Raw genomic sequence first — 25,879 nt, forward strand, 5'->3', positions numbered from 1 at the left:
CCTGGGAATCCCCTGAACACCGTGGGGCCACAGGGGCAGCCAAGCTCACTGCTCAGGGATGGAGAGCCCAATTCCGGGTGCTCACTGTGTTGAAGGTTGCATAAAGAAAAGCTCCTGGATCTGGGATGAGGGATCCTCGGGGAGAGGAGAATGCAGTTCTGTCTCTACAACATTGGCACCAGAACTGGCTCTGGTGTGGTGTTCCCACGACCGGATGGTAGAATGGGTGGTGGCAGAGTATGGGAACTGGAAGAGCAGAGCACTAAGAACTGTGGCCTTGGGAGTCCAAGTATGGAGCACCTCCACAGGGCTGAGGCATCCTGGTACCTGGCCGAGAGGGAGAGCATCAGTCCCGGGCTGTACCTGGCCTTCGCTCAACAGTGACACCTTGTGGCAGTGAGAAGCAATGGCAGCAGCAGGTGCTCTGACAGTCCTAGTCCTCTCCCCACTGGGGTGTGGAAGCAGATGGCTTTCCCAAATTTGGACTAAGACCTCAGGTTCTCAAACTCTTCATGGTTAAAGCGGAGCCTCAAGAGAGAGATCCAGAGGACTCCTTGCTACTAAAGCTTGTGGTGACCGGCAGGACGAAACGGGAAAACGGAGAAGCTTTGGCAGTACTGGTTCTTTCCATCACGGACAGACAGCGGCATGGCCGGGGGACTGGTGCTCAGCAGGGGGGCTCATAGGGTTGCTGAGTCCCAGGAGAGGGCACCCAGCCCGGGGGAGTGCCAGGGGACGCGCTGAGACGGGGGTGGGGTAGGGCCAGGCCCAGGGCGTGTGGTGAGCGAGGGCCTGGCAGCGAGAGGCCAGAGACGGCCAGCTGGCCCGGACGGCGGGCCCGCAGCTGGGGAAAGGGCTGGCCGGGGGCTGCGGTGGGAAGCGCGGGGCGAAGGCTGCAGGGCGCAGCGCGTTCACGAGGGAGCCACGCTTTTGGCTGTGCTGTTGTTCACCTCACAGTGGAGACCTAGAGACCCCGGGGCGAAAGTGGCTCACACAAGGTCACCCAGCTGGTTGGGGGCCATTCGGGGCTCGAGGAGGAGGCCAGCAGGGAGGCACCACTGACCTCAAGACGTCCAGAGTGGAGCTGCAGGAGGAGGTGGTCCGCCTGGCCTGCTGCGAGGAGAAGCAGGGCTTCGGGCTGGGACGTGGAGAACTGTAGCCGGAGGTCTATGTCGGTCAGAACCGTGGCCACGGGCACCTCCAGGTGGTTCTCTCCGAAGAAGGAGGCTGTGTGACAGAGGGGGCTGGGGTCAAAATGCGGACTCATGCCTGGAAGAGGAGAGGGGCTGCAGAGGATGAGTAGCCTGCGGGATGGAGTACATGCTGGTGCAGCTTTGTGGTTCTGGGTGGCCCATCACCGGCTTGGTCCTGGCACCAGAAGGCAGAGCCTCACCTTGTGTCCAGCCCAGACCTTGCCTCCAAAGCAGGCCAGACCCATTCCAAGCAACTCATATTTCTTCCTCAGAGGTTCCTGGGGCCAGGGGCCTTGGCCAGCTCTAACTCTCCTCCCCTGAGCCCTAGAGGATTCTCCATCCTGGGTCTAGTCCCTCTCGGGCCTAAAGGAAAACCATCCTTGACTGGGTCACCCGGCCTGATGGTCATAGCCCCCGAAATGGAGTTCCAGGAGAACCATCCCTACCCCACACTGATCCCTGCTCAGATTCCTTCTCCTAAATGCCCTATGCTTTGGTTCTTGGGCAGTGCTTTCCATACCATGCCCTCCCACTGTGGTGCTCAGACAGGCAGCCCACTCATGCCGGCTTCTCTCTTGGGCCGTGCTCCCAGATGTCTTTGAGGGTGGGGGTGGCAGCTTGTCGACTGAGTCTATCAGGGAGCAAAGGCTCTGAGGCCAGATGGAGACCACGTGCAGTGCTGGACCCCAAATGGGCTAAAACTTCCTGCATCACCCCATATTGCTTCCTGCTGCGGAGCTATTGATAGTCCCTGGTGAGTGGTCAGATCCGGCCCCATTGTTTCCACCATGGCTGGGGAGCCGTTGATGACTACAGCTGACTTTTCTGAGCCTGGGTCTGTGGCTAAAGACAGGGCTTGGGAAGGCTGAAGGTTTGCTGAGCAGGCCAGAGGGCCTAAGTCCAGATGGCCTGAGCAGGCCATATCTGGGGTTTCCCAAGGCTGGTGGTCACTGTGCAGGGCCCTTTTGGTCCCACACTGGGATACCTCCTCTTTTTAAGTTGCCACCTTCTCCAGACTGTTTCCCAAAATTAGCCTCCCTTGACCTCCAACCAGCTGCAACAATTTCTGGTTTATTCTTTCTGTAGAGATTAAGGCCAAGGATAACTTTGACTCTGTCCCCCAGAGGTCCAGGGCTAGGGAAGCCAGGGCGGGGGTCGGGGGGGGGCAGGAATGGTTTAAAAAGGCGATTCATCTCTCTGGGGCTTCTGATGACCTTGATAGGGATGATGTGGCACCAGCCACATACATGCTGGTCCCTGACCTGAGGAGGTGGCATCAGCCACTGGAAGAGTCCGCAGGGATGTCCAAGAAAGATAACGCTATTCCTCTTGGGCGGAGCTGAAATCCCTCCAGGGACCCCCTCTTGCCAGCACTTGTTGGCAACGCCAGAACCTCGTCTGAGGGGCTGAAGGGGTCAGCTGAGGGCTACAAAACCACCTGCGTGGCTATGGCCCAGCAGAGCCAGCACACCCTGGTGCTGGTGAGGGGCAGACCCTCCCTGGGAGAACTGACAGGGGGCGGGCACCTCATCCGCAAGGATGGCGATTCTTTTTTTTTTTTTTTAACATTTTATTTATTTATTTGAGAGAGAGAGAGAGAGAGAGAGAGAAAATGAGTGGGGAAGAGGGGCAGAGGGAGAGGGAGAAGCAGACTCCCCACTGAGCAAGGAGCCCCATGTGGGGCTAGACCCCAGGACCCCAAGATCACGACCTAAACTGAAGGCAGGCACCCAAAGACTGAGCCACCCAGGCACCTCAAGCGCATTGATTCTTAAGAACAAAAGGCAGCACACAGAACTGAGGGCAGCCCCTGCACAGAAGGTGGGGCCCCTGCAGGTTGGAGCTCACAGCAGTTGTTAAGAGCTGACTTGTTAAGTTTGCAGGAATTCTGCCAGCCAGGTGACGTTACACCACGTAAGAGGCAAAGGCTACAGATCTGCGCTCCCTCTCCCCCAGAAAGCCTGTTGCTCAACCTTTACCTGTTTAGCATGCATGGGGAGGAGGGGAGTAAGCTCACACCCATTCACACTCCCTTTTGTCAAAGGTGGATGTGGGGACGGTCTGCAGCAGGAAGGGAAGGAGATGGTTGGCTCTGCCCACCGAACCACCTGCCTTTAGCCCCCTCCCACAAGAGGAGAGGGCAGCCCGTTTAGCCTCGTTCTCCAGGCCAGAGTGGGAGGGCGGCAGGAAGTAGAGGTACTTTCCAGAGAGCTGGGGTCTGAATGAGGCTATTGAGGGGCTGGGCCCTGCTGCTTCCTGTGGGGCTGGGCAGGGAAGCGCTCACACAAGCTGCCTTGTGTGGCTGGAAGTGTGCGGGCTGGGCAGCCCCCTCGTCCCAACAGAGGCCTCGGAGGACTTGCTGGCCAGCGTTTTGGAAACTCTGACAGCGCCGGTCCCCCCACCTCCTGGTCTCCTTCCGCTGCCCCTTACCGGCTCTGATGGGCGGCAGTTGCAAGGTCCCAGCATCCCTGTCCTGGGAGACAGTAGGAGAGGCTGCAAATGGGGAGGCAGTGCAGGATAAAGAAGTGAGTTAGGAGTCAGTTCCAGAAGGTTTCCTGGAGGAGGTGAGGGTGGTATAGAGGAGAGAGGGAGGGAACTGGGTAGTTTCAAAGGGCAGCAAGGCTCTGGGAAAGTTGGAGACAGAGGAGGAGAGGGAAAAGTAGCAGGAACCAAGCCAGCCTCAGTGGCCTGACTGGGGTCCCAGGGCAGTGGGGGAAGGAGAGAAGGCATCATCATGGCTTGGAGACTTGCCCTTGACTCTCCTGGGTCAAGAAGACCCATGATTCATCCAAACACGAGCTCAGGCCTGTAGCAGCTATGTGGGCTGCCCTTTGGGTGGGGAGAAGGGGCCCCAACCGGCCTCCTGGTCAGCATTTTGTAAAATGGGCGCTCCTTCCCAGTCTCTCCCCCTCCTGTCTGTGGGGATTAGTCCCAAAGGTCCCTTTCTGGTGCTGGAGTCTGCTCTCAGACAGGGATATGTAGAGGGTTAATGGTGCGGGCTGTCTGGGTGGTGCCAAGCGTTCAGTGTTGGGGGGAGCCGGTGCCACAAGAGGTCTGGGGTGAGTGGGAGGGCTGAAAGAATGCCGAATGTCTGGGTTTCTCTACCTGCAAGACAGTTCGTGGGTGGGTGTCCAGGACTACGTAGATGTCTATTTGCGTGTGTGTTCAAGTGTGTGGGTGGCTGCTCGGGGGTGTGTTTTGGGTTTGCGCAAGGCTGTGTGTTCGTGCATGTGTGCGCGTGTGGGCTGGAAGCCGCTGGGACAGAGCCGTGATTGTGCCCGGGCCTGTCCTGCCCCTCGGTGCTGCCCGCCGTGACTTGGCTGGGCCAGGCTCCATGAAAGGGGCCATGTGTTCCTGGAGGGCACCCACCCCTCCTGCCCGGCGCCCATCCATCCCAGAGGTTTGCCGAAGGTGGAGCATCCCTCAGCTTCCCGCCCTTCCTGACCACGGACTGGGTGTTCTGTCTGGACCAAGGCAGAGTGGCTCCATCCCTCTTCCTGAGACAGGGCTTGGGGGCACAGAAATAGCCTATGTCCTTTCCCACCAAGCCTCTTCTCAGACGGGGAGATGAAGCTTAGGCGAGTGTCCCTAGCAAGCCACCATCTGGCCGGCCACAGGTTGTGCTGACATCTCCTGTCTCCCTGGGGCACTCCTAGTGTATGTATGAATGGGGACCTGAAGCCTGCCCCTGGGGGGGCCCAAGCATGAGGCTTACTTGCCCCATGATGCTCTACTCTTATCTGTCAGTGGCTTGGGACAAGGGGTCTCTTTGTGGGGAGCATCTCTGCTCCATCCCATCAGGCCCCCACCATGCTCTCCCAGGCTGACCAGGGGCAGGGTCTCAAGCATGGGTCCCTTTTCTAGTCACCAGGGGTGGGGGTTGCTGCAGACCCTGATCCTTCTGAGTCCTCACAATGCCTAGGGCTAGCCACACTGTCTGTCTCCAAGTCTCTGTCCCTTATCTCCTCTGTCTCTGTCTTGGCCACTCGGCCACCTTGCTGCCTTATCTCTGCCTCTCCCTGTCTTTCTTTGCCTTTGGCTCCCCCCTTCCCCCTGCCCTATCCTGGCTATCACTGGGAGCACCACCCTTGCCCCAGATCAGTCTAGAGAGCTAGGCCTGGGGCCTCTTGCCTTCCCAGCCCTGGGCACCCCCATCCTTGGGTGATGGGTTCCACGATATCAAAGTTCTCTACAGCTTTAGCATTCAGTAGGGTTTCCAGACAAACTGAGGCTCCAGAGGAAAAACAATTTGACAGAGAAGCAGAAAGCCTGCAGGTCTTGGCGCAGCCACCCGACTGAGTCCCGCCCATGCAGGCACCCCTAGCCCACCCTACTCCCAGGCAATCAATCCCTGTGTGTCCCTCTCCCGCCACATTCCTGGTTGCCTGGGGGCAGCCAGGCGGCCGCACAGTCAGCATGCGTCACAGGCAGCAGGATTCCTGGGTGTCTGCTGCCGCCTGACTTTATAAGGGAGGAAGTTTGGGAGTCAGAGCTGCTGGGCAGGATGGCCCGGGGGCGCGCCCAGGTCCCAGGGGAAAAGGGGGGCAGTGGGAGACTTGGACATGCGTATGCTGGGGAGGTGTACCCAGTGGTACTGAGATGGAGCAGGAGGTGAGAGATGGGGGATCCATATTCATTCATTCATTCATTCACTCACTCACTCACTCACTCACTCACTCACTCACTCACTCACTCACTCACTCATTCACAAGCACAGTATCATGGTCATGGAAAAGAAGAACCCACCTGGGGGAGAGAGAAAGCCTGAGAAAGATGTTAAAACCGAGAATGAGAAATGAAGACCTCCCTCCTCCACAAAAACTGCACTCGGGCCCAGACAGAGGCCTGATGAAGGAGATGAAGGAGGAGAAACCAAGAGAGACCCGGAGAGAGATCCTGTTCCAGATCCACATCCTAGGCAGGCAGTGGTGAGGCTGGGAGAGCCCTTCTGCGAAGTCTGAGGGGGGCCGTGGGGGAGTGCTCTAGGATGGCCAAGCAGGGATGAAGGGCTCTCTGTCTCCCTTATGGATACGTATGTGGGTATGTATGTGGGTGGCCCTGCATGAGGGCAGGCATGGGCCAGGTGCCCTGCCCCTGCGGCTGGGCCTTCCCCGAGGTCACCCCGGCCCTCCAGAACTCAGGCCAGATCCTCTCCCCTTGGGCCCCCAAGGGATGTGCTTTTTCTTTACCAACTTTCTGCCCCCAAGCCAGGGAACTTCTGAGGAGGCGGGGAGGGGTGGAAACTTCTTTAGAACCAGAGGGACATACCCCAGGGCCAATGGGGCGGAAGCTTCCCCACAGTGCCCACTCCCTCTTCCAAGCTGGGAAAGCAGTGCCAGGAGCTGGTGTGGGAACTCAGTCACACAAAGCCCCGAAGACCCGTGCACAGCCACCTTGGGTGGTACATAGCCATGAGTGTGACTGAGTGCAGGTCCGTGGCACGTGTGACAGCGCTCTGAGGTGAGTGCAGGGCAGGTGACGATGTGGTGTGGGGGGTCCAGTCTGGCTCTAGATACTGGACATGACCTGCCCTGGCCATGCCTGACGCTGTGCCTACCTCCCAAGGCTCATCCCTGTCCACTGAGCTGTCACCTTCCCCCTAGCCTGTTACCTCTGAAGGTAACAGGGGGAAGGTTACAGGGATAGACTTTAGGTCAGACCAAAGGGACAACATACCCTGCTCATGGTGGTGACAACAGGATCCCAAGAGCCAAGCCTAGATGCTTACCACCTGCTGGGGCTTAGCTGCCTGGGAGATGCTCACACACCTGCACACCCTGACTCTCCTACCTCCCTGACCTCAGTCTGAGAGTCTGTAACCCAGGGCCATCCCAGAGACCCGCTGACGACCTGCTCCTCTCTTGCCCCACAAGCCACAGCCACAGGAACAATAGTTTAGTTCAAAGTCACACAGAACTTAAAAAGGGAGCCGTTCCTCTTGGCAGACAGTAGCTTCCCAGTGAAGTGTGGGATGTCAGGCTCTGTGCTCATGGGCAGCCAGTCTCCCTGTCTCAGCCCTAGGGAGACCTCAGCTGGGGTTGAGGTGGGCCCGTCTCTCTTCACTCCAGCAACTCTTGAGCCTTAAGACTTACTCTCAGGGCCCTGAGAGGGTTTGGTTGCCTTTCTGGTTCTTGTGAGACCAAGGAGGCCAGGATGGTACAAGTTTCCTCAGCTACTGGCTGAATCCTGACCCTTGTCACTGGCCTCAGCTACCGTCCTCTAACCCAGAGCTTGGAGGCCACCCAAGCCGAGGGGCATATATTGGGGGAACATTTCCAATTTAGGGCCCTCCTCTAAAAGGTGATTACCTAAAAGCATTGGTACCCTGGGCTCTCAGCCATGTGTGCCGACCTTGGGGCCATGTGTGCCGACCTTGGGGCCATGTGTGGTACAGAGGAAGCAGGAGGGAAAATGAGAGGTTTACTCCAGAAGCAGCTCAGAGTCCACCCAGGCTGGAGGGCTGGGGCGGGGAGGAAGCAGGGCCTCAACGGAGTCTTTGTGGCGGGCCTGCTCCTCCCCCGCCCAAGGCGCAGAGGGGTGGGGCTGCTGTGGTGCGGAGCAATCCTGAGAGGCTTTTCCTTGCCTTATAATTTTCCTCCTTGTGCAGGGAGATGGGTGGACTTCCAGGCCCTTCTCCACATCCCCTCTACCTGGCTTTCCTGGCCCTGGGTGGGGTGGTGGGGGGACCCTTGTCTTAGCGGGCCCAGGCTGAGGTAGGGGATCTGGCAGAGAAGAAACAGAGCGAGAGACCCTCCTCGCTTGGTGCTGGGCCTGCTCAGCAGCCCCTTCCCCCAACAGGGGTCTCTGGGAGGTAACTCCCATGGTACGGGTGAGGCGATGGGGCTCAAAGAGGACACTGCCTGTGCTGAGGCCTCAAGAGGAGCAGCAGGGCTGGATCGGAGCCCCTGGGCTGAGCTCTGAGCTGGTGTTGTGGTTTCTGGGAGGGACGTGTGCACACAGAAGCAGTGGGGGATTGTTGCGCGCGTGCGTGTGTGTGTGTGTGTGTGTGTGTGTGTGTGTGTGAGTGAGACTCGGAAGTGGGGCATCTGTCACTGGCTCCAGCAAGAGGAGGGTGTGAGAGCTGTGCTGGGAGACACACTTTTTCCCTTCCTGTCCTCAGGGGCTCCCTGAGGGGTGGGGGGAGGGGAGTGAGGAAGGGAGGGGAGAGCATCTGCTTTCTGCGGCTGGTTTGGCCGCTGACCTCTCCTGGTGTGGCTGGACAGGTCTGGTCCTGGGGCTGGCTCGATCTCGGAGGGACTTTCTTCGGGGCTGGCTAAGGATGGCACGTTCCTACAGCCAGCGATAAATGCTGGTCATGCCCACTGGGGTCTTGGAGATCAGGGAAGAGGGCGGAGGGCAAGGGGCCTGGGTGAGAAGCTTGCCCCGGGGATGGGGACCCTGTGGGGCCACCCCCTCTCTGGGGCTGAATCCAGAGCCAGGAAGCCTGTTGCTCATCTCTGAACTTCCCTTCAGCTCTAGGATGAGAAACCGCTAAGGGCAGGGCCCTTGGGGAGGTGTCTTGGGGCTTCCCCAGCCTGGCAGACTGGGCTTGGAGACAGTGAGTGTGTGAGCTGGGATGGGGGGTTGGTGGAAGCCATGACTGTTGATCTGGACACAGGCCTGGACAGTTTGGCCCAGCTTGCGCTCAGGAGTTTGTGTGCCTTGCGGAAGCCACCGTTACCTCTGCCTTAGTTCCTCCATCTGAAATACAGGGAAGAGAGGCGGGATAACCTCACAGACGGCAGGCCCCTGTCCAGATGGCTGGGGGAAGCAGCCCACCCTCCCACCCCCCAACCACATGCTGCTGTGCTCTCTTTGGCTTCAGTTTTCCCGTCGTGCACAGGGGACCTGACTGGGGGGACTAACGCAAACCCGGCTTGCCCAGCCCAGCTCCTCAGGAAGTGGCTGGTGGAGGGCTGTGGTCACTACAGGGGCTACGGTGGAGCCAGACCGGGGGCTCCTGAGGACAGGACGGAGGGCCCATATCCCCTGCGCAGGGCATCTGCCATCCAGGAGGCCCATACACGTGTGCTGATGTCGGAAACATCAGCATGTAAGGGAATACAGGGATCCAATGCATGTGGCCCTTGGCCCCTGTGAGGAGTTTTCTATCAGCCGACCATAGACAGGCCGAGAAGCAAGCTTCCAGCGTGGGTAGGATGCCTGCAGGAGCCATGGCCTGGCAGGGGGGAACAGGAAACCCCAGAGTCCTTGCTAGTAGCCTCTGTGCTACCCAGGTCCCCCAGAGATCCCTAGCCTGAGACCTCTCCCCGTGGGCAGGCCCCTATTCCTCTGGGAATAGGTTCCTGCCTACCACTCCCCACCTTCCAGGCCTGCGGCTGCCCCGGACGCCCAGCACCACCGAGCTGTGCCCACCGCTGTGCTCTCTCCAGGCCAACTCGTCTCACCTGGGCTCAGGCACTGGCTCTTTACCATGGCACCCACATCTCTGTCTCCAGCCCCAACACTCCGGGGCTTTGGGCCCACCTGCCAATGCCTCCTGAGACATCTGCACCAGAAACACCCAGAGGGACCTCCAAACCCCAGCCCACCCATCTCAAGTCAGACTTGTGTCATCTCTCCCCAAACCTGCTTGCCTTCCAGAGAAGGCCTCCCCATCCACCCATGGCTGGGTAGAAGTCTGAAAGTCATTTTGGACATTCTCCCTCCTCCCTCCCCATGTTCCAGCCATCCTGCCCCTAAATTCTCTTTCAAATTCATCTCCCCCTCTTGCTCCTCTGTGCCATCCCACAAGGCAGATGGTCACCCTCCCCTGCTTGGCTTAATTGAATTTCCTGCCTTGTTTTGCTAATAGCAACCACTGTTAACCCAAACTGGAACTCGCTCTGTCATCCTCCCTTGTCTGAAAGGCTTCAGTGGCTCCCCATTGCCCCTCTATCCAGCCCCAACCCTAGTGTGGCACTGAAGGTGCTGGGTCACCCCGTCACAGCCCTGCCAGGCTTTCCTGCTCACCTCCCGTGAACACCCCACAGGTCAGCCTCACTAGACCTTGGGCTGTTTTCCATCCGCACCTGACAGGCCCCCACTCCCAGCCTTTGCTCAAACCAGCTCTTCTTTCTTTCCCGCCTGCAGAATGCCCTCCTGCTCTTCCCCCACCCTTCTCCACGGCCCAAAGTTCCTTCTCTGCGTTTGGGCTGCCCAGACACTCAACTGTGGCTTGGGGGAGTTGAGCTACTGTCACCTCTCTGTTAACACTGCTGTCTCAGGAACGAGGCCGGCGCGGCTTGGTGAAGGGAGACCGGAGGCAGGGAGGGCGAGGGGGGCGGCTGTGTTCTTGAGCTGACCCACCGGGCAGGGGCTGCATCTGGAAGCTGGCCCCCGCTCTCCCCCACCTAGTCTCACCTCCAGGCTTCTCTTCAGTCCTCCTCTCCCTTCAGGACTCCAGTGCCCAGGTGGGTGGGGGGAGGGGGGAGCTCGGCCATGGCTGAGGTGGGGTGGGACACTGCCCCAGCCAGGGAATGCTTTTCTGGGCCTATGGTGACTGAGTCTGGTGCTTGTTTTTAAAGAAAATAGCATCAGAGCCCCTATTTATAGCTGGCGGCCATGGCCACAGACAGGAGATGGCTGGGGCTGAGGCTGTGCAGGCTCCTGCTCAGGCAGGGGCTGGGGGTGGGGCCATTCCCAGGCCCCCTGCCCCTCTGTCTCAGCCTCCAAGGAAGTGCCTGTGGGATCTTGACATCCCCTACGACAGGATGACAGGATGTAGCTTGTGCTTCAGGGCAGGGGAAGGAGGGGACTTGGGTGAGGGGATGGAAAATTTCTCTCAGGATTGGTCCCTGGGGCCCGGAGCCCCTTCTGGGAATGGGCGGAGGTGAGGGTGTGTTGTGTCTGTTGGGAAGGCCCGGGAAGGACCTGCGCGTGTGAAGTGCCGGATGGAGAGGCACCACAGGGACTGGGTGGAGGAAGAGGAACAGAACAGGGCCAGAGACACAGGGCCTCCAGAGACAGAGACAGCCATGGGGAAGAGATGGAGGGATGGGGGAAGAGAGACCGGAGCTTGGTTGACCCTGTGAGGAGAGGGGATAGAGAAGCCGGAGAGACCTGAGGTGGAGGCCTCTGTGCCATAGCAAGTCTTCATGGAGCTCTGGGCAGAGGGGTCGGAGTCTGAGTTGGAGCCAGTGAGGAGGGGCAGGAATCAGGTATCTCTGTGGCCTGGCCCACTCCCATCCTGGCAGGGCCCAGGGCCTGGAGACCCTCCGTCCCGGGGTGGGAGGCCCAGACCTCTTTGGAGGCAAAGAAATGCTGTGGGGGCAGCACCGACACAGATGGGCTTTGTCACCAAGATCCCTGAAAAACTTTCCCGGGCAGAGGAGGCAAGGGGGTGCCAGGGCCGCTGGGGACAGGTGTGGGCTCTGGCTTGCCAGGGAGGGGCGGGTGCCCCGGCCACGAGGTGTTGCAGGTGGAGGCTGTGGCCTGGGCTCATGCCTGCTGCCAGCCTCTAGCCAGGCCCCTCTTGGTTGAGCCGTTGGAGGCTGTGGCTGGCTGTAGCCTGGGGCATGTGTCATGAAGCCCTAGCCACAGCCTGTGACTCAGACAGTTAAAAAAAGGAGCAGCTTGGAGTGGTGACTCAACTGGCTCTGGAGGGGCTGGGTGGGTCCGGCTTGTACAAGATGGGGTGGTCTGGGTTTATTTTTGGTAGGGTGGGGCTAGAGCAAGGGGGTGGAAGATGGGAACCGGGGGTGGAGCGGAGCCGCTACTCTCATCCGGGGAGAGCCCTGGGGCTTCGTGCCAACTTGGGAAAGTGGTGTCTAGGTGCCAGGGAGCTCAGGCAGGCTGGGCTACCTCTTTGCCCCCATCCAGGCCCAGGCCGCTTTGCTGTTTGGCCCCAGACAGGCAGCTGGCTCTCTCTGGACAGAGGCAGAGCCCCCTGTCCTATTCTCAAGGGGCTTGAGCTCACAATTTTACAGCTGACCTCGGGGACTGAATATCCTACCCAGAGGCCCAGAGAGGGAGAGTCTACCTGAGGCCACACAGCAGGGCCAGGTATCCCAAGGGCTGTAGTTGCACAGCTGGCTGCGGTCCCTACAACATTTCTCCTGCCTCAGGGCTGTCAACAGTTGGAGGGACAGGCTCTCATCTGAGTATCTGGCCCTGGAAGAGCTCAGCTGGGCCTCAGATGGGCGCCAGATGCCAAGAGATGGAGCCTCAGCCGGGGGCAGGCGCCTGGATGCTGTTAGCACACATCTGGGGAGCTGGTTGAGTTCTGCCCAGTGGTCTGCTGAGAAGAGTTACTTCTATGGGGGTGAAGGCAGAAGATGGGGGCCCAGACTCTGCCCAGCCTCTTACCCAGAGAGCTCCTCCAGCAGGCACGGCCCCTGCTGCTCGTCCCGCTCTGCAGCCCGTTCCCAAGACTCACTTGCCCTCACCTCCCCCAGCTCTGATCTCTTACACACACGGACTCGGGCATCACCAACATCCCTGGTGGATCCAAGCAGCTCAGGACAGAGAGGGTGCTTTACTCCCTCCGTCTGGATTCTGCTCATCGTGATGCAGGTCCTCCTGCTTAAGGAGTCACCACTCCTTAACAGCCTCATGGGATCCCTGGTGGGCATTTCGCATCATAGGCCCTGCCTCCTACCCCCACCTCCAAAGGGGTCCCAAGTGTGGGCAGTGGGCAAGGCAAAGATGGGTGTCTAGGCCTTCCATCCTACAGAAGTTCCTGGTACCTGTTCATTCATTCTCTTCGTCCCCGCCCATCTGCTCTCTAGACAGGGTCTGAGTTTCATTTGGTGATTCTTTCAACACATACTGATTGTGTTGTACCCAGGACCAATGATCTCCGTCCAAGGGGCCATTAAACTTTGGGGTGGGGCTGGGGAGGGCTGTCCTGCTTCTCCTCGTGGTGGGAGAGGTGTGTGGACCTCAGCCCATCGAGTCAGTCAGATGCAGGACCCCCTCCCCCTTTCTGAAGTGTCCTGGGCTGCAGCTGGCTGCTCGCTCCCTTGGGGACCCACTTCCCCTTTTCCGTGTCTCTGAGTCTCATGCAGACCCGCTCACAGAACCCCCTCATCCACTCCCCCACCTTGGAACTTTGCTCAAATATTCCTGTTATTGCTGGGTCTGCCCCCAGTCCAGAAAACAATGGGAACAACAGAAAGACAGCAAGCTCAGGAGCAGGCACTTGTTGAGTGTTTACTCTGGCAAAGGGCTGTGATCCTTGACAGCATGGGAGGTAGGAATCGTGTATCCCCATTTTAGAGAGAAGACTGAGGCTCAGAAAGGTCACACATCAAGGGGTAGGGCTGGAATGAAATCCTTAGCTCTCTAATGCCATGTTCCTTACCACCGCGTGCCTGACCTCCCGCCTCCCCCAGCTCTGCAGAAGTTCCTGGAGCTGAGGACTCAGAAGAGGGAGAGGTGGGGCCTGAGTCAGGACTGAGGGGCGGGAGGGGGCTCGCTCTTAGCTGCTCCAAGGCACCCAAAAAGGGTGATTTGTTCCTTCCCTGACCATGGTGGGAAGTGTGTGTGTGTATGTGTGTGTGTGTGTGTGTGTATGTGTGTGTGTTTCTGGGCCTGAGGCCTGCCTGGCCAGCCTCCAGCTGCAGGAGAGGGGGGATGGCCCCAGCTGCTGTGCGCAGGGAAGAGGCAGGGAGGGGCTGGAGTCGTGAGAACCAGCATCCTGGGCCCACTGATATTTATAGCTGGCCCCTCCTGAAATGTGGGCGGGGGAGGGCTGCTCTTAGGTGGGAAAGGAAGTTGGTCTCCTCTCTCCAGCCCCCTCCATCTCCCCAGAGAGGAGGCTGGCCCCAGCCAGAGGCCCTGCTTCGGCTGTGGAGCTGGGAGCTGTGAATCCTGAGTCGGGGGTTTCTCCCAGGACCGCTGGTGAGGGGCTGGACACTCCCTGCTAGGCTCTGAGCCAGGCTGCTGAGCAACACTGTATGTGTGTGTACACGTACCTCCTGGGCATCATACAGATGGAGGTCGTGGAGCGGGGGGCAAAAAGGCCTGTAGCCCCACAGAGAAGGAGGGCAGGCCCCAAGAAGGGGGAAGACAGGCTGTGGGCCTCAGCAATCAAGGGTTGGGAAAGACCCACAGGAGTGGTGGAGCTGGAGCTGGGCCTTGAACGATGAGAAGAGAAGACCAGCTGCAGGGAACAGCTTGAAGAAAGGTGGAAGGGCCCCAAGGGATCATGGATTATCATCTGATGGCCGAGCTCATCAGCCACCCATTGGGACACGGGATCACCTTGAATGTAGAGGCTGATAGATCGGGGGGAGAGAGGGCCCAGCACAGTCACGGTGTCTTTGGGCCTGCAGGCGGGTGGCCCCCATGTGGCTCCTGCCTACCTGGATGCTCGGGAATGTCCTGTTCGGTTCCAAGAGTGGCAGGAGTGGGATTCTGGGGCAGGAGGGGCTAGGTCCCCAGGCTTGGCTGGGAGGAAGCTGGGATTGTGTGCTGTTCCCTGCCTTCAGGCCCCCGGACCTTGCTCCACCTGGGAAAGGATACGTTCCAGGGGCTCTCGGTATCAGTCTTGATTTGGATTCTTTGAAAGCCAAGAAGTTCTTCCCTGTATCTGACCTGAGTCTTCCCTGCTCTATGTTTCAACTCAAAGCAACTGCTTGGTTTTCACGTCTTTTTTCTTTTTTTTCCAAGTCGCAAAACACGTTGCCCAAACCACATCTTACACAAGACCCAAATCTATAAGCCTGCTTGCGGAGCTGCTATGTGTGGCTGAGGGTGGGGCTGGCCTCCTGCACTGCCAGGCTCAGCCCCCTCTGCATGTAAAGCCCTGGGGCATTCCGGGCACAGTCTGAAAAACGCTGGTGGACTCAGCGATCAATATGCCCCTCTGTGGGCTCAGCCCTGTGTGGAGCAAGACGGTGGAGACCCCCGAGGAAAGCAGACGGGAGGTCTGCCTGCAGGGAGCTGCTGGTCCGGTGGGCACCACGTGAGGCAGGATACAAGGACAAAGAGCAGGGAGGCTTCGCCCCCACCTGCTAAGGACTTGGTGTGGTTTCGCCCCCACCTGCTAAGGACTTGGTGTGTGATGCTGAGAAAGTAGCTACCCCTCTCTGGGCCCCAGTTTCCCTGTGAACCATGGGGAGACGGGTCTGGGGTGCAGAGCCTCTGCAGTAAGGTCTGGGACGGGAGGCAGCCTCGCTGACCCAGTGCGTGGCTAAAGCCGTGAGAGAGACCCACACCCACGACGTGGGTAGGTGCAAGCGGGGGCGGAGGCCTGGCTAAGGTGCCTCAGGGCCGGCACAGCTGGCTTGTCTGCAGGCCAGGAGTGGCTGGAGGGTGGGCAGGAGCTGAGCGGGAGGAAGGAAGGGTCAACAGATAGGCACTGTCTGGAGCTCGGGGAGCCGTGCCACCAGGCCAACTCGATGGCAGCCCTCAGTGCCGCTGCCCTACACCTAGGACGAACGTGGCTTCATTTGCTACCCCAGCTGTCGAAGGGGGTGGGGGAATTTCCTGCTGTGACAAAGGAGGGAGGGTCGGAGAGGTGGGGCATGGGGACACAGGAGCAGAGTTCTGGGGTCCTCGGGGAGCTGTCTTGCCCCTGAAGACCTGTCTCTCTCCCCTGCTGCGGGGGCCTGGGCCCACTGGTGGGTGATTGCCCACCTAGCCCCAGCCGGGCTGTTGTTGAGGGGAGAGACAACACTGGCCTGTGGGCCTGGAGAGGGACCCGAGATGTCTGGAGGTGAGGGCCCAATTAGAAGACAGCTCCACCCTCTCCCCGGTTTGGAATGATGCGCCCTTCTGAGAAGCGAGAGAGCTAGGCGCCTCTACCCCAGAGAGACTCCAAGTACGAAATTGTTCATACAAACTCAGTTTGTTCCAAAATCACTCATCTACATTCAGTAATAATGATAACATGGTACTTTTGAAACCCACCCGAAGCTTGCACCTGGAGAAAGAGTCTTAACTCTAGAAAGCTCTACAGAACTGGGCACATGCTGGGGCAGGGGGCATGTTGGGGGCCAGCGGGGAGCTGGGTGGGGTCTGGAGTTGGGGGAGAGGTTATGAAGGAGCAGAGGGACCAGGAGGGGAGCAGGCTCAAGTCTGAAGGCTGTTACTGAACAGGAGCCCCAGAACAGCCAGGTAGCCCCTGCCCCCATCCTGCCCTCACCTCCTTATCCTGGGCCCCACCCAGCCCAGGTCTGCGAGCGCGGCCGGCTGTGGACAGAGCTGTTCATACTCGTGTGCACACACCCACATCTGTGTGTGCCAGTGAGTGTGTACGTCAGGGCTATTTCCACCTCCCCCTCCCCTGCCTGCCCCCTCCTGGGCAGCACGCCCAGTTCCCAGAAGCAGCCTATACACTTCCACTGAGAGCTCCATGCACAGCCCGCTCCCCTCCTGCCATCACCGCCCGCCTGGCCCACCTGGCAGCCCCCTCCACAGCCCCCAGGTGGACAGCACTGAAAGACCCTCCTTGTCCTGCCCCGGAGGGCAGGCGGACCTCGGGTGGGGGCTGGCTCAGTTATACTTGGTACTTGAACAACTTTTCCAGAGCCTGGGTGGGCCCGGCCAAGGGCCTGGCCTCTGCCCTGCCCCAGAGGCCCCCGGGGCGGTGCGCACGCGCACAAACACACACGGCTCCAGCACCATTGTTCCCCAGAGGATCCCTAGAGGCAGAAGAACCTACTCCGACTCAACTCCTTGCACTTGATGGCTCCATGGTCCTGTTCTCTAAGACACCCCGTCAGGTCAGAGTCCTCACCTGGGTAATGCAGGAGCCCTCCCTTTGGGGTACTCCTGCCCCACCCTCAGTCCTACTTCAACCACCCACCTTCAGCTGGTGCCAGGCCAGGTAAGAGGTATGGGAGCCACTGGCCCTGCAGGCTCTGTGCTCACTCTGACCTCTCAGTTTTACTCATGCTGTTCCCCTGACTGGAATGCCAAGTCCACATCAGCTCAAACCCAGTCTCCCCCACTGCTCGTCCCTCTGCCGAACACCTCCCACAGGGCTCAGAAGGAGCTAGACCCTGCACTGGCAGAGTGGCCCTAGCCTAAGCTCCCACACAGGCGGGGCGCTCCCTCAAAGCAGGGCTGGGGGCTCTTCCTGCACTGCTGCGATTCTCTGTGGGACCTAGAGCACTTTGCTTCCTCCCTGGGGTCTCAGTTTCCCAGTCTGTACAACTAGAAGCTTGGCCCAGATGGTCTCCAAGGGTGCTTGACTCCCAGGCCTCATGACCTAGATGCCCCGGAATGTTGATGAATGCAGGGAAAGTGTCCCAGGGCACCTCACTCTGGTACCTGAGACCTCGAGGGCCTTTGGGGCTCAGGGTGTCCAGGAGGGATGGGAATGATGCCTTCCTCAGGTATGGGCTGACCCCATGCAGAGACCAGGAGAGGGTGCTGAGCCAGGCTTGGTGACAGAGATGGATTGTTGAAGGGGAACTCTGCCTGGGAGGGGGAGAAGATTCTAGCTCTCCATCCCCCTCCCATTTCCAAATTCTTCCTATAGGCAGAGATTGGCTTAACATTATAAAACCCCTCTGCTGCCATGCTACGCTCCTGCCTTAAAATGTTTGTTGGCTCCCCATTGCCAACAGGGCATAGGCTGTGGGCTGTATTCTGCCATTTAAGGATTCTGTGCCCCAGCCCAATGGCTCTTCCTGGCTGGTGCTCAAAATATGCCTTCTAACCAGGCTGCTGGTCTTCCTGTCTCAACATGCTCTTCTCACATCCACCTCAGTGCCTTTGCTCAGGCTGAGCTCCTGCCTAGAGTACTGACCCTCTTCCCATCCTCCAAAGCTTGGCTCCAGGATCACCTCTGGCCTGCCCCAGCTTGCCTGGCAATTTCTCTTCACCATACTCTTCATCTGGATCTTTGCAGACATGATAGGAATTGCTGTTTGAGTTTTAATTTACTTTTCTGCCTCCTGAATGAGTTCAAGTTCAGCCCATCCATTTCTGTGTACTCCTCATTGCCCAGCACAATGCTTGCACACTGCTGATGCTGAGAAGGTATTTGAGAATGGCTCTCAGTCAAAGCCCAAGGAGATGGGGGTGCTGGACACTCTTGGCTGGAGGCTTCAGGCTGGATAAGCAGCCCACTCCAGTCACCCCAGATGGCCCTTTCACACCTCTCCAGAGGCCCAGCCCATCACTCGGGCCCTGAGACTTTGAAGGAGGGGGTCCCTGGGAATAGGAGCAGGGAGCCTGGGGATCCAGCTCTGACTCACCCCAGTGGGGGGTCCTCCCCTGACTCATTTCCCTCTGGGTGCCTCGTGATGCTGTCCATTAGAGCTGGCTTCCCCACCTGATGGAGAGGAGGGTGTGGCCTGGGCCCCCGGAAGGGAGAATCAGGCTCTTCCTCTGCTCAGAGCTGCTCTTGGGAATCGTCCCGAAAGATGTAGGCTGAAGCACTGATTCATACATGGGTAGTAATGATTGATGGGCCCTGAGGCCATGGTTCTTATGGCATAACTAGACCATGCCTTGACTCAAGGAAGAATGCCGTCATGGCGGGATTTCTGGCATGTAACAGAGAGGAGATGCATCCTAGTGCCCCTCAGAAGGTGAACTGTCACTCAGTCTCTGCTGGGGTCAAGCAGCAAAGCCCGGGACAGGGAAGTGTGGCGGGGTTGCCCAGGGTTGTCTGAGGGACAGGCCCCTGCGGGGGTGTGGGATATCTGAAGGAGTGAGGAGCGGGTGGTCCCATCTGTCACTACCAGGCCTTCTGAGTTAGGAGAGTGGGGTGAGGGCATAGGAGCTAGAGAGGAAGGCGGGAGGAAGGTGGTGGTGAGGAGGCCGTACAAGTTTACCTGGGGGCAAGGAAGGGGGAGGCTAGAGGAGGCTGCAGGCTGTAGAGGCTGAGGTACATGTGCGGCCCCATACAGGGTGGGGCAGGGCGGCTCCCTCCCCATTTCTCGCCTTGCAGCGCGCACGCCCCATTCCTGGCCCGGGCGGCTGAGGCTGGGGTACTGGCTTCCTGCTGTCATGGAGTGTCCTTTGGGACCAGAGCAGTCACCAAAAGTCTGCTGGGCTCAGGGGGCCCAGACAGCATTGGGTGGCCCCACTGGTTTAGCAGACAGTCCTGCACAAAGCCACACCCTAGACAATCGGACTGGGGCCAATCTCAAATAGCCAGAGCCCACAGAAGCCCCAAGCTGGAGAGCTATCACTGGGAATCCTGCTTCGATCCCAGAGTGGAACTCCCAGAGAGCCCAGCCTGGAGCAGAAGTGCCGCCCCCTCGTCTCCCAGTCTGCGGGTGACTTCTGGGCCCTCCTGTCCCATTTTTCTACCCAAGGAGCCCCCCCACAGCTCCGGCCAGGCCGGTGGTCTCAGGCCCCTTACTCACCTGCGGATGAGAGTCTGGCCAACATAGCCAAGGTCAAAGCCAGGGCCAGGGCAGGGGCCGGAGGCACGGGCTGCTGGCCCGAGCACATCGCGGTGGGCTGTGCAGTGGGATTTTCGAGGAGCCAAGCAGAGTCCGGAGCCTGGACACCAGAGGAAAGGCGGGAGCTGAGAGAAGCCTGGAAGGCTGGCTCAACTGCCTCTGACTGGGGCTCTGGAGCCGCCTTACTTAGCTTTGGGGGCGGGGCAGGCGCCAGCCCGCTCCAGTTTCAGGACAGGCTCCCCCGTTGGCCCCCCTCACCCCCAACTTTCTTAAAGGGCCCGTGCTGGGCTGTTCCTCCCTATGCAGGGCTGAGGAGACCCTTACAGCTCCGTTAGATCCAGGCCCCGCCCTGCAGATTTGGGACAAAGTCCCACAGGAGCCTAGACCCCCAGAGCTTTGACCCAAGGGCTCCAGGAGACCTCCTCTGGGAGGAGACCTGAGCTGGGCTAGCCCCCTCACTTCTCTTTCTCCTGCCCTTGCAAGGATTGGTGTGTGTGTGTGTGCGCGCGCGCGTGTGTATGTGTGTGTGTGTGTGTGTGTGTGTGTGTGTGTGTGTGTGTGTGTGCGCATAAGCTCCAGGCCTAGGAGGACAGACGCCTACCCAGATTGCTTTTGGGCTGCTTTCCTCTCAGGTCTCCTCGGGACTCCATTTGGACAGAGAGACACTGGCCTGAGGTTCTGCTCTGTGTCCCCTGGCATTGTGACCTTGGCCTTCTCTACCCTGCACAGCCTCCGTTTTCCAGTCTATAAAGGAGAGATGTTCTAGACTCTCCCACAAGGCAGTATCATTTGCCTCAAAATAACTCTACAAGGTGGGTGAGAACCACTCCCTCCCTCCCCCCACCCCATTTTATGGAAGAGAAAACTGGCTCAGAACCGGAAGTGGTTCTTACAAGGCCCTAGGTGGAGCGTAGGTCCCTGGCCCTTTGGGACAAGGACCCCAGGCCTCCTAAATCCTGAATCTGGGTGTTTCAACTTCCTAGGGCTGCCTCCTGGAAATCCGGCCCTGCACTAACTGCTACCTAACAACTTCAGGCTGCAGTCCTGCTCCTCTTTTTTTTTTTTTTTTAAAGATTTTATTTATTTATTCATGAGAGACGGGGGGGGGGGGGGAGAGAGAGAGAAGCAGAGGGAGAAGCAGGCTCCCAAGGAGCAGGGAGCCCGATGCGGGACTCGATCCCAGGACCTCGGGATCATGACCTGAGCCGAAGGCAGATGCTTAAGCGTCTGAGCCACCCAGGCTGCAGTCCTGCTCCTCTTGCCTGCTGAGGCAGCAACATCAGCCTCACCCCAAACAGGAGGGAGGGCACTACTACCACAGAACTTCCAGCTCATAGAGGCTCTGCCTGCTCTGTGCCTAGCCCCAGTATCGGCACTGCCTGGCCTCGGCTTCTCCACCCAGCAAATGGGTAGAAGATCACCCCACAGGGCTCTTCCCCTCCCTTCTTTCCTCAGAATCCCTCTTTCAGGGGCGCCTGGGTGGCTCAGTCGTTAAGCATCTGCCTTCGGCTCAGGTCATGGTCCCCGGGTCCTGGGATCGAGCTCCCTGCTCGGTGGGGAGTCTGCTTCTCCCTCTCCCAGCTCATGCTCTCTCTCTCAAATAAATAAATAAAATCTTAAAAAAATAAAAGAAACCCTCTTGCATACCTGCCTGTTTCGGCCCACCCCCAACCCCACCCCATCAGCACTCTCTTCCCAGACCCTCCTCACCTTAAAATTTTTTTATAATTAATTACAGTGTAATATTAGTTTCAGGTGTACAATCTAGTGAGGCAACACTTCGATATACAGCTGGTGCTCATCACAGCACACACGCTCCTTAAAACCCAACACCTGTTTAACTCATTCCCCACCCACCTCCTCGCTGGTGACCTTCAGTTTGTTCTCTACAGTTAAGAGTCTGTTTCTTGGGGGCGCCTGGGTGGCTCAGATGGTTAAGCGTCTGCCTTCGGCTCAGGTCATGGTCCCGGGGTCCTGGGATCGAGTCCCGCGTCGGGCTCCCTGCTCCTTGGGAGCCTGCTTCTCCCTCTGCTGCTCTCTCTCTCTCCCTCTGTCTCTCATGAATAAATGAATAAAATATTTAAAAAAAAAAAAAAAAGAGTCTGTTTCTTGGTTTGCCTTTCTCTCTTTCCCTTTGCTCATTTGTTTCTTAAATTTGTTTCTGTTCCTTAAATTCCACATACGAATGAAATCATATGGTATTTGTCTTTCTCTGACTGATTTCATTTAGCATAATACCCTCTAGCTCCATCCATGTTGTTCCTTTTCATGGCTGAGTATTATTCCACTGTATGTATATACCACATCTTCTTTATCCACTCATCAGTCAATGGGCATCCAGGCTGCCTCCATATCTTGCAGCTACAATGCAGCAGTAAACACTGTGTTCTGCTGGGCGGTGCATGTATCCTTTTGAATTTATGTTTCTGTTTTCTTCTTTCTGGCAGTGGAAAGACTGGATCTCAGAGATTCTGTGGTTCTGCACAGCTGAATACCTAGAAGTGGAAGTACTGAATCATATGATACCTCTATTTCGAGGTTTTTGAGGAGACCACATTGTTTTCCAGAGCATTCAGGCCCTTTCCTTGACTAGCGACTATCCCACCATGTGTACAACACTTCATAGTTGGCCACAAAATTGAGCCCCATTTTGCAGATGAAGAAACTGAGGCTGAGAAAGATCGAGGGCCTTGAACAAGTCTACACAGCCGTGAAGAGGTGGAACGAGGTCTTTGCCCGCAAGCCTGGTGCTCTTACCACACAGCACAATGTGCTGGTGCCGTGTCTGTGTGCTGGTTGTGAGTGCTGATCTTGAACCCAGGCCCTGAGTTCGAATCCCAGCTCTCCTACTTGGCTGTCCAACTTTGAACAAGTTGCTTCACCTCTCCTGTGGCTCAGTTTTCTCATTTGTGGAACTGGGTTAGTGACGATTAAATGCATTCATGCACCTCCCGTGCCTAGCCCGGGGGCTAGCAGGCAGCAGGCACTCCACAGACACTTGTTTCTTCCTTCTCTGTAGCCCTCACATGCTCCTGCCCTTCACAGTTTGTACACAGCTCCACACTCATCACCCCCCCGATGAAAAGTCAGCCCCTTGAGGGCTGAACTTTCCCCGCCAGAGGCAGCTGCATACAATAGGTGCTCAATAAATGTGCACTGACGTTGACTAAGAAGCCAGTGCTGCTGTTATGTGGGGACTTTGGCAAAGGGAGAATTCGCATCTGGTTCACCCTAGGAGGCCTGGGGCGGGGCTGTGGTCAGCTGGTCTCCAGTGGCAATGAAGCCATTGATTCCACAACTTGTCCCTGTCCCCACCCCCCCAGTCAGCAAGGCACCTGGTCCTTGTTAGGGGTTAATTACTGGCCAAATGTGGGCCTAGGGTTGGGGGCGCTGCTGGGAACACTGTGTTTGGAGGAAAAGAGCTTTCTTTTTAGGAATGAAAGAAGAAGAGACGGCTTCTGCTTCTTGATGAATCAAAAACTTGGGTGGAGATTTCTACCCACTCCATCGCCCTCCCCTCCCTTCTCCTCCTTCCCTCTTCTCATCTTCCCTCTCCCCAGTCCACCCCCCTCCCCCACGCAGATTTACTCACCACCACCAGGAGTGGTTTGTCTGTGGAGCCTCCGGACGGGGTGCCCGCCCCTAGCCCGCAGCGGAGGTTCCAGTCGGGACGAGTCCGCAGCACCCCTAGGCCCGCTGCTATAGCTAGGGAGAGAAACATGGGCCGGGTGAATAGTGGCAACCAGGCAGCAGTCGTGACCCGTGCTTGCTTCTCTGCTGGGGCTTGGCTTTGCAGTTTACAAAACCCTCACCTGGTCTCTTGACAACCCTGGGAGTTGTGCGTGTTGGGGGCTAGGCTTCCCTTTGTACTGATGAGAATGCTGAGGCCCCCGTGGACATGGGTGCTGGGGCTCCGGCATATGCAGGTTGGCCTTTGTCCAGCCTGTACCCGGGGCCGGAACCCGGGTCACGCTGAGTGACGTCATGCCAGCGGACTGGCAGAAAGTTGAGGCCCCATGTGGCTTTGGAGCTGCTCCCTGACCACCTCCTACTGTCTCAAGAGCAAAGGTTGCTGGACCCGGCAGTGCCTGCTCCTCATTTGTCTCCTCCCCGGCCTCCTCAGCATGCCCACCTGAGTCCCCGAAGGCCGGGTCCCGAGCAGAGCGGACCAGGGCCTCCCTGGCATCCTCCCTGGCTCAGGCCTTCTCCCTCTGCCTTCCAACCTTTGCCATGAAGTCCTCTGGCTTGGGCTGGCCGGCTGCCCTTGGTGGCCATCCCTGACTGCCCCTGCCTCCCTGGCCATATCTCACACTCCTCCAGGAAGCCCTCCCAGTCCTTCCTGCTTTTCCACAGACTCCCTGGAATAATGATCCCTGAATACTCCTAGTGCCTCCCAGGGCAAGCCTACCTGGGTCAGGAGGTGTGACTCAATGTCTCCCCCTGCCCCTTGACTAACTCCTTCTCAGCAAAGCATGGGGATAGCACTCGGGGCAGGGGAGAGGGAAACTCAATACACATGAAGGATGAAGAAGGATGCCCACAACTCAGCTGGAGGATTCAGAGTGTTCTGAAGCTTCAGGGACCTGTGGTATGTGCTGCCTCAGTTTCTCTAAGTGATCGGCCTCTGCGAGAACAAGACAACAGCAAACCCAGCATCACCCGCTTGCCTGCCAGCAGAGTTCAGCTACGATGCGCCAGGCACTCCTGGTCACTCTTACCCTCCACGCTTCCCGGACTCAGTGCCGGCTCTGGCAGCAGCTACAGCTCGGTCCTGCCCCTGGCCAATGCCAGGCCCTCTGGGTGCCTCTGTGTTTTGCACTCTGACCACATGGGCTCCACCCAGGGAACCCGTGGCCAGAGCCAGCTTGCTGGTAAATGGCGGGTGCTTCTGCCCAAGATGGGGTGCTGTCTGCATTGGGGTGTACTCCAGCTGCCCAGGTCCTGCCCTTAGGGAATTGGCCTTCTGCTGTGAAGGACACAGAACCCGGGCCGCTACTGTGCAAGAGGACACAGGTTTTTGGCCCCAGTTCCATGGCCCTGTAGTCTCATGGCCAGGGGCTCCCAGGCCTGGGCTTCCAACCAGCGGCCTCTGCTAGGAGTGGTCTTGCTTCTGTTCCCGGCTGGAGGCGTCCGCGGGGCTCCTGTAAGTGCAGGCAGCCAGGCCCAGGCAGGGCGGAGGCAGCCATTCCCAACAATTACACAATTCGGGAGCTGAAAAGTTGTGTTTGCTGTCCCCAGGAGCCAGCTCTGGATGGGAGGCTAGTGGCGGGGCTTGGCGCTGATCGGGAGCGGGAGCGGGCTCTGCGCCATGCCCAAGCCAGATCGGGGAGACAGGGCTGAGCGGTGGTGTAGGACCCCCTCAGTCTCCAGTCCCTGGGGCAGGCCACACCATGTCCACAAAAGCCTGTGGCTTCAGTGGCTATGAGTAGGTGGCCGCAGCTGATGCCCCTGGGGTTGTGCTATTTCTAAATATTGGTTCATGCTATTAACCCCTGCTGTGCCCCGCAGTAGACCTTGGCTGCCTGCAGAGAGCACGTCTGGGAGGGGAATGAAGAGCCCCTGTTCGGATGGAAAATTTGTAAACATACTTGCTCAGAGTCTGGCCTTTGGGGGCTAGGGCAGGGCTCCTGAAGGAGGGAGAAGTACCTGCTCAGGACAGAAACGAGGCTTGTGACAGGCGTTAGGAGGTGCGGGTCTGAACTGGCAGCTGGGCAGGGCGGTGGAAAGACTGTCGGGTTAGGAGCCAGAAGTCCAGTTCTGCCAAGCCTCTCCTGTGTGGCCTCAGGTGAGTCCCTTCGGGTCTCGGCGCCTCTTCTCTCACCTGTAAATTGTAGAACCACCATGGTGTCTGATGAGGTTTTCCGACAGAGGGGCTGGAGGGGCAGTGCCTGGTGGTTATGATGATGACAATTGTTGATGCCAGGGTCCTGCCCTCTGCATGACTCCCAGGAGTCCCTTGAAGGAAAGGCAAGACTGACAACCAAGAGACAGCCAGAGGGAGCTTGCAGGGTGTCTTCAGCTTGTGTGGGGCTCAGTGCGTGTGCCACCTTACATGAGAACAGACAGCTTGGAGTTCAGCCTCTTTGGGCCCCATTGGCTTGTTGTTCTGCTGTAGTGAAAAACCTGTGGTAGCCAGCCTCCAAGATGACCCTCCACGGTCCCCACCTTCTGGCATTCAACCCTCCTTTAGCCACCTCCCACACGGAACAGGGCTGAGCTGTGAGGCCACTAAGAACTGCAGCAGTGACTGAGTGGGACCTCCAAGGCGAGGTCATAAAAGATATGGCAGCTTCTGGGGCGCCTGGGTGGCTCAGTCGGTTCAGCATCTGCCTTCGGCTCAGGTCATGATCCCGGGGTCCTGGGATCGAGCCCCGC

General features: G+C 58.3%; 2 protein-coding genes across 2 annotated transcripts in view; one reads left to right on the forward strand and one right to left on the reverse strand.

The window, feature by feature from the left end:
• CSPG4 (chondroitin sulfate proteoglycan 4) overlaps positions 1-19,593 on the reverse strand; it is a 35,888-nt gene extending 16,295 nt beyond the window's left edge. Inside the window, exons 1-2 of the mRNA XM_027571461.2 lie at positions 19,466-19,593; positions 1,064-1,227 (exon numbers count right to left, since the gene is read on the reverse strand). Of these exons, the coding sequence (XP_027427262.2) occupies positions 1,064-1,227; positions 19,466-19,553 (252 nt within the window). The 5' untranslated portion in view covers positions 19,554-19,593. The remainder of the gene's footprint in view (positions 1-1,063; positions 1,228-19,465) is intronic.
• SNX33 (sorting nexin 33) overlaps positions 1-22,528 on the forward strand; it is a 63,609-nt gene extending 41,081 nt beyond the window's left edge. Inside the window, exon 2 of the mRNA XM_027571469.1 lies at positions 21,952-22,528. Within this exon, the coding sequence (XP_027427270.1) occupies positions 21,952-21,995 (44 nt within the window). The 3' untranslated portion in view covers positions 21,996-22,528. The remainder of the gene's footprint in view (positions 1-21,951) is intronic.
• Positions 22,529-25,879: the final 3,351 nt, after the last annotated feature.

The sequence above is a fragment of the Zalophus californianus genome, chromosome 6, assembly GCF_009762305.2.
Source record: "Zalophus californianus isolate mZalCal1 chromosome 6, mZalCal1.pri.v2, whole genome shotgun sequence".
Taxonomy (NCBI): domain Eukaryota; kingdom Metazoa; phylum Chordata; class Mammalia; order Carnivora; family Otariidae; genus Zalophus; species Zalophus californianus.